Source organism: Telopea speciosissima, chromosome 3 (genome assembly GCF_018873765.1).
Source record: "Telopea speciosissima isolate NSW1024214 ecotype Mountain lineage chromosome 3, Tspe_v1, whole genome shotgun sequence".
Taxonomy (NCBI): domain Eukaryota; kingdom Viridiplantae; phylum Streptophyta; class Magnoliopsida; order Proteales; family Proteaceae; genus Telopea; species Telopea speciosissima.
Window position 1 is genome coordinate 20,306,103 of NC_057918.1, and position 18,549 is coordinate 20,324,651.

At 41.3% G+C, this 18,549-nt stretch overlaps 1 protein-coding gene across 2 annotated transcripts in view; it reads right to left on the reverse strand.

The window, feature by feature from the left end:
- LOC122656003 (translation factor GUF1 homolog, chloroplastic) overlaps positions 1-18,146 on the reverse strand; it is a 90,015-nt gene extending 71,869 nt beyond the window's left edge. For both annotated transcript variants that reach the window (XM_043850417.1, XM_043850416.1), the window contains exons 1-4: positions 17,858-18,146; positions 17,587-17,763; positions 7,648-7,734; positions 4,348-4,404 (exon numbers count right to left, since the gene is read on the reverse strand). In XM_043850417.1, coding sequence (XP_043706352.1) covers positions 4,348-4,404; positions 7,648-7,734; positions 17,587-17,763; positions 17,858-18,103 — 567 coding nt within the window. In that variant the 5' untranslated portion in view covers positions 18,104-18,146. The remainder of the gene's footprint in view (positions 1-4,347; positions 4,405-7,647; positions 7,735-17,586; positions 17,764-17,857) is intronic.
- Between the last annotated feature and the right edge of the window lie 403 nt (positions 18,147-18,549).

Genomic DNA, 18,549 nt, shown 5'->3' on the forward strand with positions numbered 1-18,549 from the left:
GTTTGCAGATGCTTGGATAGACTTGGTAAGGAAAACAGTGGATAACTGTTGGTTCTCTATAGTGTTGGGGGGTCAGGCAACAGGTTTCTTCAAGTCTACTAGGGGGGTGCATCAGGGGGATCCCCTATCCCCGGCTTTGTTCATTCTTGCTGAGGAGGTTCTTAGTAGGGGGCATCTCAAAGTTGTTCTCTGAAGGCCAGGCAGTCTATTATTCGCTCCCCGGGGGTGCCCTGGCATCTCCCACTGTCTGTATGCAGATGACACCGTTATCTTCACTAGGGGGTTAAAATCCTCTCTTAAGCAGATCATTGGCTTTATTTCCAAATATGAGGGCTCTTCTGGGCAGCTGGTCAACAAGCAGAAAAGTTGTTTCATTGTGGGGGACAAGGTGTCGGGTGCTAGAGCTCGGTTGGTGGGTGCGGTCACTGGGTTCCCTAACCGTAGCCTCCCTCTAACCTACCTGGGGGCACCTCTTTACACAGGCCGGCTGAAGGGTTGTTTCTTTGATGATTTGATTGCGAAGTTGAGGCGAAGGGTGGCTGGGTGGAAGGCCAAGCTGCTATCTTCGGGTGGGCGGGTCACTCTTCTCCTCCATGTGTTGTCGTCTATTCCCCTTCATGTCCTTGCTACTTTGGCGCCTCCAAAAGAGGTTCTTCGGCGGATCTATGGTATTCTTGCAGACTTCTTATGGGGTAACTCGGAATGGGGTAAACGAAGGCACTGGGTGAGTTGGAAGAAGGTGTGCAGGGCGCTGGCGAAGGGTGGTTTGGGGATTAGATTGCTTGAAGAAGTGGGCCTTGCTCTTAGGCTGAAAGGCCTATGGAGGATTATGTCGGAACACTCGCTTTGGGAGGTTTTCCTCACGGACAAACTTTTGAAAAACTGCCATCTTGCTTTGTTTTCTGCTAATGGGGGAGGTTCAAAGTCATGGAGAGACACCTTGGCGTGCAAGGACATTCTGCTGTCCAAGGCAAGGTGGCTTATTGGTACAGGAGATATTTTATTCTGGTTGGATGATTGGACTGGAAAGGGGCCGCCGTTGGATTATGTGGATAATGCGCTCCAGCTTGACACCGCTCTTCAAGTAAAGGATGTGTTGGGGGTGGACAGCAGCCGGAATCATGCAGTCATTGGCCAGATTGATGCAGATGAGGTTAGACAAGGGATTCTCCAGGGCGGCTACTTGATTTCAGGGGAGCCAGACAGGCTGGTTTGGACTCCTGCTAGTGATGGCGTATTCTCTGTGAAATCGTTGTGGAACGAGCTACGAGGACGCTCACCCGAGTGTGGCTATTCCAGTTGGATTTGGAATCAGACACTGCCAACAAAAATTGGTTTTTTCACGTGGCAGATTTTTAATGGTGCGATTCCCACAGACGAATCGGTGAAGAAGGTTGGTATTCCTCTGGCATCGAGGTGCAACTGTTGTGGGAGCCCAAGATGTGAGTCCACAGATCATTGTCTTGCTTTCGGTGGGACTGCTACTAGGGTGTGGAGCTTTTTCTCGGGGATTTTTTATGTTCCTGATGTTTTATCACTGGATGTCAGAAGCCGGATTTTGCTGTGGCATGAATCGGCCAGTTGTAATAGCCTGGCGGCCTTCATTGCCGGGCTGTTGCCCTCTTTGATTGTGTGGGAACTTTGGAAAGAAAGGTGCAACAGAAGGCACGGGGAACGGATGAGGTCGGCTCAGGGAGTCATTGGCAGCATTATGGCTTGGGTAAGATGTCTGCCTCTGCCCTCCAAGCTTGGCAAAAGCTATTCGTTGAGGGAACAGAAAATTCTAGCAGTTCTTGGAATGGCAGCCCCGCCATCTCGGATTGCTCGGCCTATCCCGGTTTACTGGTAGCCCCCATTGTCACTGAAGTTGAATGTGGATGGAGCATGTAGAGGTAATCCAGGCGAAGGGGGAGGAGGAGGAATCTTAAGGGACAGCGAAGGGGTGGTTATGGCTGCCTTCGCTAATTTTTATGGTCCTTGTACGAATTCCATCGCTGAGCTACGAGCTATGAGAGATGGTTTAAAGCTGTGTCAAGAGCAGGGCCTTGTGGGAGTGGTGATTAACTCGGACTCTATCTCCACAGTGCGCATGTTTAATCTTAGAAGATGTGGATTGTGGAAGGGGTGGTACTGGTTTCACGAGTCCTTGGAGCTGATTGAGTTGGTAAATCCTAGCATCTCTTTTGCCTATAGGGAAAGTAATAGAGCTGCGGACTGGCTGGCAAACCATGCGTGCAACGTCAGGCAGTCCTCCACTTTTGGTCAAGGCGATTTGCCGCAAGGGGATTTGCTACGTATTTTAAGGGAAGACAGGGCTGGTCCTGTGCTCAGGCAGTAGTACATATGGTTTCTTTTTTGTTTGGTTTTCCGGGTTAGGGGTAAGGCGGCATGTCCCCCCCTTGTATTCATTTATTCTTTTTGGAACTTAATAAAATTCTAGGGGCTGCCCCGGGTCCCAGAGAATATTCGGGTTTAAAAAAAAAAAAAAAAGAAGGGAAGAAATAAGATCAAAGGAAGGGGAGAGAAAAGAGATCAGATCAATCTGCTTGGGAGGAAGAAGAGAAGAAATCAGGTCGGAATACCATTCCCATATGCACTTCTCAACAGCACAAACTCTTAAAAAAACTCATATTCTTTATTTAAATGATCTCTAATTGATGGGGGTGTGATACATATATAAAGACCTTCTAAAATTCCTAAAATGACTCATAACAGGACTCCTAATCACTCTAACACACTCAATCAAGTAATAACTCAAAACATAACTCTATCTAACTATTAAGTATCCAAAGTATCTTGCGTCTCTCCAACACAACATCCCTTAAAATCACCCCTTCGTTACAATACCGGATACTGATACTTAAATTCTTGATTAGGCTTGTAAACAGAGACAGATCTTAGTATTTTCCAGATTTAAGAAAAAGAATTATGCTCTTCCAATCCTTTTGGTGTTTTTTTCGTTCTCTATCTCTTGCTTCTACTCTTTTTTGTTACTTCTCTGCAAGCAAGTTACACCACATGATGCAATCTGAAAAACCAGATTAAGGAGCTCAGATGCAAGTAGGTCCAATAATCAAATATGTAATCTAATCTGACATAAAGGAAGCAACTGCGTTGTCAAAGGAAGAAATCAGATTGATCGAAGGGGAGGTAAGAGAGATGAAATTGATCTTCTTGGGAGAAAGAAGAAAGAAGAAGAGAAGAAATCAGATTTGGGATACCAGTCCCGTATGCACTGCTCAACAGTACCAAAACTCTTTCAAAAATACTCATATTATTTATTCAAATCATCTCTAATTGATGGGGGATGTATCACATATATATAGACCTTCTAAAATTCCTAATTTGACTCATAAAAGGACTCCTAATCACTCTAAAACATTGAATAAAATAAATAAACTCAAAACAGAATTCTATCTAGCTATTAAGTATCATAATCAAACTCAAACATTCAATTTAACTACTAATCCCGTATACTAACATTATCCCCACTTTATAGGCTTATAAATTAGGCCCATTACATCAATAAACCCAAAAATAAGAAGTCTAAGGTCTATAGAACCCAACCATGGACCAAAATAAAATGTTATGAGGCCCAATTGACCCAATTGGACAATCTTAACTGCATCACCATATTTGGATTCGCTTCTTTCTGCATCATGAGGTCTTACCCTGTAACTTTTTTTTGGGGGGGATGAATAACAGAATGTATTTTCATTCTTCTCATATCAAGAAGTTTATGCATAGGGTTGTGTAATCAACATAATTCTTTTCCTGCAACTATTTATCACCCTTCAATTCATTTCATTAAATTCTGTTTAGCTGACTACTGTTATTGCTTGTCTTATTTTGGCTGATTTCTTTTCTGACATTCAAAACTTTGAACCCTTATCTAAATTTTGCTTGTGATTACTGTAGGGTTTCCATCCTCCTTCCCTTGGCAGATGAAACCCATGAAAGGGTAGTTTGGTGGATGGGGACCACAGGAGGCAGACAGGGCAAAGCACACCAGAAGATAACAAGAGATTGGGCCATTGAGGAACTCAACAAGGCAAAAAAAAAGGAGGGAGTAAAAAATAGAATCGACAACAAGTATAGGTTTAAATATTTAAACCCTCCAATAAAGTTCATGATCCATCACAACCTGAACTGGAATTGCATATCCGAACTAAGAAACCTAAACCAATGACCCAAGACCTGATCAGGCCAGCTGCAGATCACCCATTTAACCTACCCCATTCCCTTCCTAATCAAGATCATAAGGTAGAGAGTTCACACTGGCCTCATCAAAGGTGAAAAATAGAAATTAATTAAATAAATAAAAGAAAAAATAGAAGAAAATTGCACCTGAGAGGCATCTACGACAAGGAGAGCACCCTCACAAGCAGCGAGAGAACGAGAAACCTACAAAAATGGAACAGTAAGGTATGACAGCAGCCTAAATATCATAAGTAATTCATTTTCCATCAAGAATGTTGTAATAGGATGGGGATCAGATGAAGTACGGCTTGGAATAATGAATTATGAAGCATTTGAAGGGATCCCCCTAGTTCAGTTAGGATAAAAAAGTTCAAATATCATAATTAGGGAAAAATGTAGAATGTAACACAACATTTACAAGATACATGAATTGGCTAAGAACAAGTGAAGCCTAAACATTCTGAAGGACCAGAAAACATATAGGGGTGCCTGTTGAGACATTGTATTATACTATTATTACATGTGTTATCAGTGATTCTAATTTGTGTTTGTTTGTGAAAAAGGCCCAATATTAATGGTACATCTAATTACCCTCTCAAGCTCCAAAGTGAGCATAAAAGATGCCTAAAGCAAGTGGACGGTATGTTGTCAAGCTACATCAAATTGGCAGACTCGAGCTTGGTAAACATCTGTGGCATGAAGTGGCATATTTATTGCAAGATCATAAGCCACCTCAGTAAGCCAATTGCTCGCATGAAGTGTCGACAAACATTGAAGATCATGACATTAGTAAGACCATGTGTGGCATGATTTGGCAATAAAATTGGAAGACCATTTAGCCACCTCAGTAACTCCATCCGAGGCATGAAGCTGGGAAGCCAAGTGGAAGACTTAACCTTTACTTCAGTAAGACCATTGAAGAATGCGCCAAGACCTCAGAAGACCTAGGAGGAGATTTGTATCTTGAAAAATTCATGTAATTCCTAAGTTGTAATATGGTCCTCACTTAGGCTCTTAGACCCATAGGACTTGGTCTTCTAAGTCACTCAAAAAGACCAAATTGGTATAACCTTGGATTGGGACTAGACAAATAACCATACGGGAACAACTAGACCTAAATTGGTATATTAGATTAGGCATATAGGCCAAAAACATGTTGGAGGTCAAAATGCCAAAGAGTCAACCTGTTTGGTCCGAAAAAGGACTACCAGACGCCTGAATCCGGATGATGTTACCCAAGAGCTGCCTAAATTGGATTGAAGATCGGACGGAGCTTTTGACCAACCCCAGTCGATGCCTGGACAGTGTACCGGTCAACCGGAAAATGGCTAGCTACTATTAATGGCTATAAAACGGTCATTTCTATAATGGCTAACTCCTGAGGCGGTCGATTGGCTCTGCGAAAATTAGAGCCTTTGGGGCCTCTTTTCCTCCTCTATTCAAGAGGTTAGAAGGACTTAGCTAGGACTTTTGCACATATCTAGTCTTGGGTTTTAGAGTTTAGTGAGAATCACTCCTGTGCTTTTAACTTGCATATTTTACCTTGTAAAGGTTTTATGCACAAGTTATAAATTCGGCTATTTGAGCCATTGTTGTAAATTGAGTGGCAACACTCAAAGACTCTTCAAAGAGAGGAGTTGTTGGAGATTAGGAAATCTTTGTTGTTGTAAGGGCTGTAGGTTTAGCCCAGAAAACTACTTGCGTTTGAGTGTTAGCCAAAACACTTGGGTTAATTGTGAGCCCAAACCAAACAATTGGGAGAAGGCTTGATCAATGCCATTTGGAAATTGATCCATATCCATATTGGAAAGTCCAAGTGTGTGGGCATCACTTGATAATGGATGAAGGCAAAAGGCCGAAGCACTCTAAATCTTATTGTGTTTTACCATTATCTCGTTCACCCCTTCTCTCAATTGTGTCTTGTATCATATTACAACAATATCATTCATTTTTTGTTTGAGTAGTAAAGTTTTAAGTTGTCATATCATTCCCCATCAGCCAATTCAACCCCCTCTTGTGTTGCCACCAATCCTACAGAGCTAACTTTCGGAACTTGACACCTAGGATCCTGGCCTTATAAAGCCTGTTGAGAACTGAGCAATAACAACTTACAAGGTTTCCTATGGGGGAGAAAACTTCAGTAACGTTTAACTCTGTGTGTGTGTGTGTGTGTGAAGATTCATACTGAGGTATGTCCATGTATGTACAAGAGGATGTAAATTCTGTCACATAGTGTAATGTTTCTAGGATGAAATGTACCATGTGAGTCAAGGATGATGCAGACAATATGTCCACAAAATTTGGACTGCCACTAAAGCCACACACACTTTCAAGCTGGTTAAAGACCCTACATAAAATGATCATTCAAATCTGACAGATTTGAGGATCAATCTGACTTATCTACCCACACAAACTCAGTTCAACCAACAGAATTATGCCTTCTGCTATTTGGAGTTGATTACAAAATCTGGTTCTGCCATCCCATTCCATTGTTTAGAAACCCCACACCCTTATCTCTGTAAGGAAATTTTGAAAATCTATTTCTCCCACCCTCTTGGGAAATCTGAAACCCTACAATGGTCTATGCCAAAATAACTACTATTCCTTCACCCCATTATTTTTCATGCCCCCCCCCCCCCCTCTCACCTCCATCAGGTAATTTGGGATCTCAACCTCACCAGGAGATATAACCCATTAATATGGTAATTAGCGATGATAGGGTGAGCAATTGTAACATGGTACAAAGAAGAACAGAAAATGAGACTTCCCTCCCTCGTATTAGTTCCACAGACCACAGAGTGGGTGATCATTCCCCTCAACAATACTTATTTAATTTTCATGATATATTGGAGTGTCACACTCAACAACTGCAGAGCTAATATCCATCATTCTGTGGCCAGGCTCCCCGTTCCCTTTAGTGGTCTCACCTAGAGAATCAAGGGGACTTAACAGGATTTAAGGGCAGGATGTCAGTGCAAGGGGATCCCATGCCACTTTGCTCACCTTATTTATTATGTTGTATCCATTCTTGGTTCTAGGAATATCTTATTATCCTGGAGAGCTAGATCTTAAAAGACCTCAGCTGATGAGCTTGCGACAGAAGCAGAATAGAAAGGAAGTTTATACATCAGCTCTTATCCAATGATTTCCTAGTAGACTAGTTGCTTCATTGCGTTTTGTTTTTTTTTTTGGGTGTTTGTACCTTGTTTTCTTTCCTCCCATGGACTTGTAGACTTATTGTTCTCTCTTCAGTGTTATTGTTATTAACCTAAAAAAAAAGTATCACACCACATGATAACTGGTGGGGTGAAGATCACATCAATGTGGTATAACATAATTACTCTACCACAAATGGAAGAATAGATATCACTGATCCGTTGAAGATAAGTCCATCATCTCCATATGACAAAAATATCAGTATGAGAATATCAAATAAACTGTAGATACCTCATATGAGAAGTCTACATGCCCTGGAGTATCAATTAAATTTAGGCAATATGGCTCATTTTCGAATAAATAGCGCATTCGAGCTGCCTGAAACAAAGTATAAAGTAAATTAGAATATACAAAAACTGCTGACTTTTATTTTCTCTTGGACAGATCAGGAATACGATAGAAATGTAAGAACAAATAATATGATACAATCACCAAGAAAAAGAACAGAAGGGCAATATGATATGTTAAAGAGGCCAAGAAGTGAAAATCCCTAAGCCTATCAGGAATGAATTTAAACCCAAAATACCTCTTCACAGAAAAAATCAACAGGCTACAAGTAATTGGTACGACTCCGGTGAAGGAGATTGAAAGGAAACAGTTTAATATGGATCTATTAAAAATATCTGAGTGTCTTACAGCTTATTTTAATGGTAACCAAAAAGTTCTAGTACAAAGCTTTACTTATGGGTTACTTTTCGTAAGAGGACTCAAATAATGGGCCATTAAGCGATTTTAAGTAGTCTAATTAAAGTAGAAGTTTAGTCCCATGTCTCCAAGTTTGGAGTTATAGTTGTTCCCCTTTTTATCTATTGTGATTGCTATAAGGACTATAAGGTCATGTGCATGGTACATTAAGCGAGGGTGTATATGTATTTAGGCACACATTGTTTCCTTCTTCTACTCCTCAATTATTCTCTTCTCTTTTATTGGTTGTTCTAGGTCTCAAACTGTTACATGGATCAGTGCTTTGAAAGTGATTAGTTTCAATCACTGCTCTTGGTTTGAGAGTCTCGTTATGCTTTCTTTTGTGTTTGGTTTACAACAACCCATGTTGTTTTGTTTTTGTATCAAAACCCTAGTTAATGAAACATAAAAACTAGGGTTTCTTATGATGCAAAGTTATCAAGGCATCGCCTTGGCGTCCAGGCTCCATGGATGCCTTGCCGCCATGGCATTGTCGCATTGATTTTTTACCCTCTAAAATGCCATGGTCGCCTTCCCACCTTGATAACTATGTTATGATGATGCAGACTGACACATCTTGCATCCTTCCTGTACAGGAAGCTTCTACACTATTGCTGTTGTAGTGTTGTTTGCGACAACACTCCTTGAGACTCCTCTGTTTTTCCCTCTTTTGGTTGCAAACAATGATTGATGATATCTCCCGTTATAACCGCTGGATGCATATTTTAGGATTCATTCCTACGAACAAGGCTCCTCTATTGATCCAAGTTTGGTGCTGATCAGATAAGTAGTTTGCTGCACCATGATGGTCAGTACATTGTAGAATTTTATGTTTCTTTTCTATTTCTGTTCTCCTATCATACTTTCATCCAGCCGTTGAATTGCCCCAAGTTTTGGGGCTATTAACTACCAGTACTGCCCTACACTCGATCTGAATTTTGGCCTCATTCGAGGCACTGATTGGCTACTATTCCTTTCTCCTATTGCTAGTTGGAGTTCTCCCTTGCGATTTTTGGTCCTTGTTGGCTGGTTGGCCTTCTCTCTTGCTGATTTGTTTTTCCTACTGCTGGTCATTCCTTTTGTGGTCTGTGATATGGTCTGTGACTGATCTGGTATCATTCTATATTTTCTGATTTGGTATGACTGATTTAGGTGGCTGATTTAGTGTGGTTGTTGATTACTGCATTGTTCTGAGATATCTAATACTATCTCTTGAATATTTCTGTCATGGGTGATTCAAACCCCCTATTGATAATGTCAATGTTCAAATCACAGCTATAAACATTCAAATTGAGCAGTACTTTTAATGATTTACTATGGGCATAAGCTGTCAAGGTTTATATTAATGCCAAGGCCAAGATGAAATACTTAATGTCATTTGCCTCCTCCTACTGATTCTAAGGACTAAGCTGAATGGATGCGTGAAAACAATACTCTATTGGTCTGCCCATGGAACAATATAGATCCATTAATTGCTGCAAACGTCATGTTTCATACTATAGCTAAAGGAGACTGGGAAGATGTAAAGGAAAGATTTTCTTATGATGAGGACATGTCTGAAGTATATGATCTTTATGAGAAGATCTTTTCTTTTACGCAAGGTGATAAATCTGTGAGTGAGTACTATAGTACACTCAAAGGCATGTGAGAAGAACTTAATGTCTATTAGCCCCTTGCTACTGATTTGAAACTATTAAAGACTCAACATGCAGAGTTTCAAGTGGCCAAGTTTCTATCTGGTTTGAATTCTGAACCTATCAAAGGCCAAATACTTGGGGGTGAAAAAATTCCCTCAATGAATGAAGCCTTATATCGCATTCAATGTATTGTATCTCCTTCTCACTCTAAGTCAAATCCTCTTCCTCTTCTGAAGACAATACTATCGTTGTTGGTGGTAGTCGTGGTTTTGTTTTCCCTATTAGATGTTGTGGGTTAGGTAGAAGTCGAGGACATGGAACTGGTGGGGGTAGAGGATAGAAAACTGACCAAGCCATACGTTAGTGCTCGCACTATGACCAGATCAATCATACAATTGACAAATGTTGGGCTAAATATGTCAAACCTCAGTGTGCCCAACAACTTGTTAATACTTTTGCAAGTTGCAACTGAGCAAAGTTCTGATGTGGTGTTCTCAAATGACACTAATCTTTCTTCTTCATCTGGAAGTGTTCAGCCGGCATCCGTGTCTCTTGATAATTTGGTCACTCAATTATTTAAACAACAACTTGAGTCATCCACTGCTACACTTGCCCACACAGCTTCTACTGCGCTTCTTGCCTCTTCATCTCCTACCTCTTGGGTTTTTTATTCTGGTGCTACTTCTCATATGACGAGTAAATCTGTCGAGATAATTGAATTAGGGTAAGGCTTATATGATCCTTAGATCACACAGGCCTTGTATTTATATTAAGTAGAATGATAAGGATCCAAGTACAAATAGGAATCAACCTCAGTCCTAATCATATTAGGGATTCCTAGTACAACTAGGAATACCAAACTAGGATTCGGTTGAGGGAGATAAACAATAAAAAAGGAGAAAAATAAAAGGGAATAAAGAGGAAACATCCTAATCTAACTAGGGGTACTTCCCCAATCGGTTAGGGGGCAGTCAGTCCTAATAGAATTAGGACTGCTTACCCCAATCGGGTAGGGGATAAGTAACCTATTTCAACACTCCCCCTCAACTTGGAGCATATATATCATGCATGCCCAACTTGACTAATATAAAATGAAACAGCTTGTTACTCAGTGCCTTAGTGAACACATCAGCTAGTTGATCCGTAGACTTCACAAAGGGAACACAAATGAGGCCAGCTTCAAGCTTCTCCTTGATGAAATGTCGGTCAACCTCCACGTGTTTAGTACGATCATGCTGGACAGGGTTATGAGCAATGCTAATGGCTGCTTTATTGTCACAATAAAGCATCATAGGAAGATGGACAGCAACTCCGATATCCTGCAATAATCCTCTAAGCCACAGAAGTTCACAAATGCCTTGTGCCATCGCACGGAACTCGGCTTCAGCACTAGACCTTGCCACAACATTCTGCTTTTTGCTACGCCATGTGACAAGGTTCCTACCCACAAAGGAACAGTAGCCAAAGATAGATTTCCTGTCAGGAGAACCAGCCCAATCGGCATCAGTATAGGCTTCAATCTTCAAGTGACCATTGGAAGATAGAAGAATTCCCTTTCCTGGAGCCGACTTCAAATACCTCAAAATACGACGAACCTCATCCAGATGAGAGGAATAGGGATCATGCATGAACCAACTCACCAAACTTACAGCAACTGCAATGTCAGGACGTGTGTGAGAAAGGTAGATTAGTTTGCCCACTAACCGCTGATAAGCACCCTTGTCAACAGGTTCACCCTCTTTCTCCCTAAGTTTTGTAGTAGCTTCCATAGGAGTATCTGAAGGATGACAGCCAAGCAGCCCTGTCTCAGTTAATAGATCAAGGACATATTTCCTTTGGGAAAGAAAAATGCCCTTTGAAGATCAAGCAACTTCTATCCCTAGAAAATATTTTAGGGAACCAAGATCTTTGACCTCAAACTCAAGGCCAAGAAGAATTTTCAAATCCCTGATTCCAGCATCATCATTACCAGTGACCACAATATCATCCACATAGACTATGAGAAGAGTAACCTTATTACCAAGTCGTCTAATAAACAAAGTGTGATCAGCATTGCTTTGCTTGTAACCTGCTGAGATCATAGCCTTATGAAATCTACCAAACCAAGCCCTAGGTGACTGCTTCAAACCATAAAGGGCACGCTTCAATTTACAAACTCTGCCCTTAGTCCTGTCATTAGAGAATCCTGGTGGAATGTCCATGTATACCTCCTCCATAAGCTCTCCATGGAGGAAGGCATTTTTGACATCTAACTGCTGAAGATCCCACCCAAGATTTGCAGCACAGGATAATAGCACCCTGATGGTGTTGAGCTTTGCCACAGGTGCAAAGGTCTCCTGATAATCAACTCCATAAGTCTGAGTGAACCCCTTTGCAACCAGACGTGCCTTATATCGATCCACAGAACCATCAGCCTTCTGTTTAACCACAAAGACCCATTTACATCCAACTGGTTTTTTCCCTGCAGGAAGATTCACAAGTTCCCATGTATTATTTTTATTCAGTGCTCCCATTTCTTCCAACATCGTTGCCTTCCACTTTCCATCTGTAAATGCTTCCTGCCAATTTTTAGGAATCAAAACAGAAGAGAGAGAAGATACAAAGGCACGAAAAGAAGGAGAAAGAGAACTATAAGAGACAACGCGAGATATAGGATGAAAAGTACAAGTCCTAGTACCTTTGCGATGAGCAATAGGTAGGTCGAAGGAGGAGGGATTACCAAGAGATGGAGGATCTGGATCTGGAGCTGGCAATTGAATGGGTATTGGTGCTAAAGTGGATTGCATCTGCCCTCTGTTGGTTCTGCCCCTTGTGTAGGTGAGTATGTTGGAGTTGTCAATTCTCTTAAATTCACCAATAGTTCTCTGCCTTGCGAGTCGGCTCCCCTGCATAGGAACATTAACATCACTATTTTCTATGGTCTCCCCCTGTAAAGGATTCCCAGTAGGTGAGGGAGGAACAGCCAGAGAAGGTGGGGCAATGTCCAAAGGTGACTGGGCAGCAGTCAAAGGAAGCTGGTCAGCAGCTGTGAGAGGCTGGGCAGCAGCCGTGGGTGGTGGTAAAGATGGCTTGGCAGCAGCTAAAGGAACCTCTAGTGGAGGAATCTCAAAAGGCACATCTTCACTTGTACTCTCCCCCTGAAGAGGTGGTGAAGAATAATAAGAAAGCGTCTCATGAAAAACCACATCCATACTAACCAAGGTACGGCAGGAAGGGGGATGGTAACACTTATAACCTTTTTGGGTCAGAGAATAACCCAAGAACATACAACGGAGCCCCCTAGGCTCAAGTTTGCCAGGGGATCTGGTATTCCTAGCATAGCACACACACCCAAAGACTTTGGGAGGCACAATAAAGGAGGAATGGCCCAATAAAATATCAAAGGGAGTACGGGAACTAAGAACCCGAGAAGGTAACCTATTGATAAGATAGGCAGCAGTGAGGACTGCATCCCCCCAATATTGAGAGGGAACATTCGTCACAAACATCAAAGCCCTGGCCATTTCCAATAAGTGACGATTTTTTCTTTCTGCCACGCCATTCTGCGTAGGGGTATCAACACAGCTAGTCCAGTGAATAATGCCATGGTCAGCCAAATACTTCTGAAATTGGGACTCAATATACTCAGTTCCATTATCACTTCTCAATATGTGGAGAGTAGCCTGGAACTGAGTTTGTATCATTTTATGAAAATGTTGAAAACAGGAGAAAACCTGATTTTTAGTGTGCAAAAGATAAACCCAAGTGTTCCTAGAATGGCAATCAATGAAAGACACAAACCAACGATGACCAGAAATAGATGGTTTACGACTAGGGCCCCAAACATCAGAGTGTACCAAATTAAAACAAGTAGAACTTCTTTTATTTGAAATAGGATAATTTGAACGTGTCTGTTTGGCCAGAACACAAGCCTCACAAAAAAAGTCATCCTTAGTACGTAGGGTGACCAAACTAGAAAATAAATGAGCTAAAATGCCTAAAGGGGGGTGACCTAACCGAGAGTGCCACTGGTAGAGTTCAGAAGAGACCAAGGAGTTCTGATGCAGCGGAGATGGTAGTGGTGGTGGAGAGAAGTGACCGTCATCAAGCAGATACAGGCCACCATGCATTTTACCCAATCCAATCGTCTTCCCAGAGTCCAGATCCTGAAATACACACTGAGAAGGAAAAAAAGTGACTTTACAGTTAAGATAATGAGTAATACTACTAATGGAAAGGAGGTTAGTAGTAAAATTAGGTATGTGCAAAACAGAAGTCAAGGGAAGAGAAGAAGTGCATTGTATGATTCCTTTTCCAGATATGGAGGAAAGGGAACTATCAGCCACTTTGACCTTATCTTTCCCAGAAGTGGGCGAATATCTGTGAAACAGGTGTGAAACAGACTAGAGGAACCAGTCATATGATCTGTGGCTCCAGAATCTATGATCCAAGGATGGGAAGCCACAGAAGCACAATGACCACTAAAAGGAATACCTGACCGGGCAAAGTGTGAACCTAAAGGAGCTGAAGAATTGGCAGTAGCTGATGTAGTAGAGGCAGTGGCAGCAGAAGACCTGAGCATACGTAGGAGTGCACGTATATCATCCTGGGATAGACCGGTTTGATGAGCGGGGGCTGCAGAATAATGCAGTCGCGATCGATGTGCCTTGGGCTTTGTCTTTATCTTTGTCTTGGCAGCCCGCTTAGCTTCAAAATCTGCCGGTTTCCCATGAAGTTTCTTGCACCTCTCTTTGGTGTGATAGGGTTTGTGACAGTGCTCACAAACAACATTCCCTGTAGTAGAATCACCAAGAGAAGCAGTGCCACTAGGTGCATAAGAGGCTGGGGCAGCAGCCTTGAGAGCTGATTTATCTGTAGTAGGAGGGTGCAACATGGCAGCCCTACGGTTTTCCTCAGAGGACACCAGGGCATAAGATTGTTCAAGTGTGGGAAAAGGTTTATGGCCCAACACTTGAACACGAATCTGATCATATTCCACATTTAAGCCAGCCAAGAAGTCATAGACCCTAATCTTGTCCACATGCTTTTTATAGGAAGCAATGTCATCAACTGTAGTAGGGTGAAAATCAGAGAAGTGGTCTAACTGTTGCCACAGGCTGCGGAGAGTAGCATAGTATTTCGAAACAAAAAGGTCTCCCTGAGTAGTGTGAAGTACCTTTTTTCGAAGTTCATAAACTTGGGCATCATTACCAAGATGCCCGTAGGTTTCCTTGCAAGCAGCCCAAATCTGGTCGGTGATATTGAAGAAGAAAATTATCTTGTAGTTCGAAGTCATAGAGCCTATGAGGTATGACATGAGAACATCATTATTGGCAAGCCACTTAGTCTGAGCAGGGCCTTTATCACTGGGCTTCACACTAGTGCCATCAATATGGTCTGTGAGACCACGGCCAGCAATGGCAAAGGAGGCTGATCTGGACCATAGAAGGTAATTAGAGCCATCCAATTTGATAGCGTTAGGTGAAAAACTATGATAATCTATCTTGTTGTTGCTATCATGATCCGAGGTAGCTGTAGAGTTGGTAGAGTCACCCATACTGGCAGCAAAGAATGCCAAAAAATATCTTCAAGTGAAATCCCAGATATGAGAACCAGCAGCCAATAAGAACCCTATATCGATATGGTCAGGGTTTTGAAAAAACCCTGAATTTGATGAAATCGATGAAGGAACCAAGGGGCTGAAAAAAAATCCTGCAGTGAATGGACTTGAACTGAGGATAAGGAGCCCTTAAGAATGGGAGAAAAAATCTTCCTGAAATCAAATTCCAAAAAAAAACTGCAGTAGCTCCAAATCCGATAGAAGTAGGGTTTTGAAAAAACCCTAATTTTGCTAATATCGATCTCAAGGAGGTCCTCTTCAATAAAACTGAACTGTGGGAGCCCAAATTGCTGTCGAGTGGGTCCAAATAGGTGGAGAAGAAGCTTTCAAAAAATCAGATACAATAGTGAGCTCAAACTCCTAGATCGACAATTGTCAGGGTTTGGAAAAAAACCCTGATTTGGTAAATATCGATCTCAAGGAGGTCTTGAAACTGTGATCAGATCTGAGATAGGAACATGAAGCAATAATAAGATATTCCTGCTGCAGCTTCTGGTCTTCAAAAAAAGGAGATGATTCCTTGTATTAGAAGTAGAAGCAATCCTCAAAGAACTGAAGCTCCAATTTGCAGTGAAGTCTTGGTTCCTATCGAGCAAAATTATGTAGTAGCATCCATGAGGTAATGGGGGCAGCAACTGGATCGAAAGATCACCTCATCAGTGCTGCCCTATGTGACAATAGAGAACAAGGGAGAAGAGAAGGAGAAACCGAGAAAGAGAGAGAGAGAGAGAGAGAGAGAAAAAAAAAAAGAAAAAGAAAAAACTGAAATATCGTGGGAGATGGTCCCTAATTCGAGATTAGCTCTGATACCATGTCGAGATAATTGAATTAGGGTAAGGCTTATATGATCCTTAGATCACACAGGCCTTGTATTTATATTAAGTAGAATGATAAGGATCCAAGTACAAATAGGAATCAACCTCAGTCCTAATCATATTAGGGATTCCTAGTACAACTAGGAATACCAAACTAGGATTCGGTTGAGGGAGATAAACAATAAAAAAGGAGAAAAATAAAAGGGAATAAAGAGGAAACATCCTAATCTAACTAGGGGTACTTCCCCAATCGTTTAGGGGGCAGTCCTAATAGAATTAGGACTGCTTACCCCAATTGGGTAGGAGATAAGTAACCTATTTCAACAAAATCAATTGTGTTTTCCTCCTTTCATAAACCTAGTTATCCTTCTCGAGTTATTCTCTCTAATGAGAATTCTACTCTTGTATCTGGTCATGGTATTGTTTCTCCTACCTCATCCTTGTCTTCTATTCTTCATTTTCTTCAATAACCTTTAAATTTTTTGTCGGTAAGTCAACTTACTAAATCCTTAAACTATTCTATTATAATTTTCTCTTCGTATTGTGTTTTTCAGAGTCTAAAAACAAGGAAGACAATCAGTGTAGTGCATGAGAAGGATGGTCTGCACCATCTTGATCCAGCTTTGTCTTCTACAGCCGCTTCAGCTTCTTCCATTAGTATTTCCCCTCTTCATTGGCAATACAAATTAGAACAAGTTTCTCTTTCCAAGCTCCAGCAAATGACCCTTAGTTGCAAGACCGTCTCTCATATTGACTGTGAAGTATATGAGCTGGGAAAGCATCATTGTACTGTGTCTCCTTCTCATAATGTTGTTAGGAGTTCTTCGTCATTTCCTTTAGTCCATTCGGATATTAGAGGTCCATGTCGTGTCAAAAGTCGGTCTGATTTCTTTTGATTTATTACTTTGGTAGATGATAATTCTCGTTTGACTTGGTTATATTATTGAAAGATAATTCACAATTCATGTCTGTCTTTAAGGAATTTTATAATGAAATACAAAAACCAGTTTGCTGTTTCCCTTAGGTTATGGTTGTTTGCAGGGTTTTGGTGAGTAGGGAATAATGGGGTGGGAAGGTTGTCAGACTTTCCCAAAAACATGGGAAAATAAGGTGTTTGGATACCACAGGTGGGAAAGTTTTTAGACAAACTTTGCAAGTCAGGTTTTCATGTCGATTGGGTGTCTTCTCCACCCCACCCCCTTCAAAGTCCCATCGATTTGGTGGAACTCTTGCAGGAAGTTGAAGGAAACTTCAGTAATCCCAACCGCGTGGATACCAATCATGGATTGCGCAATTCAAAGAACTCACCCAATAAAAGCATAGAGGTTTTATGTATCCAGAGTCAATCAAGAAGTTCATGATACGTTGATAACTAAATTTAAACATAAAAAGAACAATAACAAATTAATTCGAAATGTATTCTGTAAATGCGAACCTGTAGTTTGATAGTGATACCACGCTCTCTCTCCAGATCCATATTATCCAAAAACTGCTCCTTCATCTCCCTCTTCTGCACCGTACCAGTCATCTGCAGCAACTTATCGGCTAAAGTAGACTTCCCATGATCAATATGAGCAATAATACAGAAATTCCTTATATTCGAAACAGGAACCTGTCATCATCAAACAAACAAAACTTCAAAACAACCAACTCTGCAAAAAAAACTAACTCACAGCTTCAAATCTGTTTTCCTCCATGAAAAATACCTTCAACAGACGATCCCGACCAGCATTGACAGTGGATTCAGCATCCAATACGTCCTTCGATTTTGTTCCAGTGGTCTGGCAGGAGACTCTCAGGGCTCGACGACAGCTCGAACTTGAAGTGGAATTATAGAGTTTGGAAACAGAAAGTGGTGCAGAAGAAAATGTGAAGCTTCTTCTGCCACTGTGGAGTTGCGTTGGAGTGTTAGCAGATAAGAGAACCGTGAGTCGAGAGAGGTCTGTAGCCATTCTCGGAGCGGAGCACTTGACACTTGCTTGTAGCGTTGGAGTCTATAAAAATATAGTGCGTGTTCTGAGCCACAAAAGATCAGCGAGGGTTTGAGTGCTAATTCAATCTTGAATCGGACCGATTCATGAACCGATCCGCTTTTCATCATAAAATATCATTCTCGATTTCTGAATAGACACAATTATGGATTTTTTGCCTCCTCTCTTGTTGCTGAAGTTATACAAGATAGTTACTCCTTGAGTTTGCAATTCTTGCTGGAATTGTGTGTCCAACAAATCCGAATTATTAAATTATTAAATTTAATTTTTTATATTTTATTATTTTATTTGAGATTTATAAGAATGTTCCATAAGTGTTAACCTAAAATTAGTATGAACTAGGAACAGGACTGGACATCCTGTTTATATGATTTCCATATAACATGTTACGAGAAATGGTGATTTCG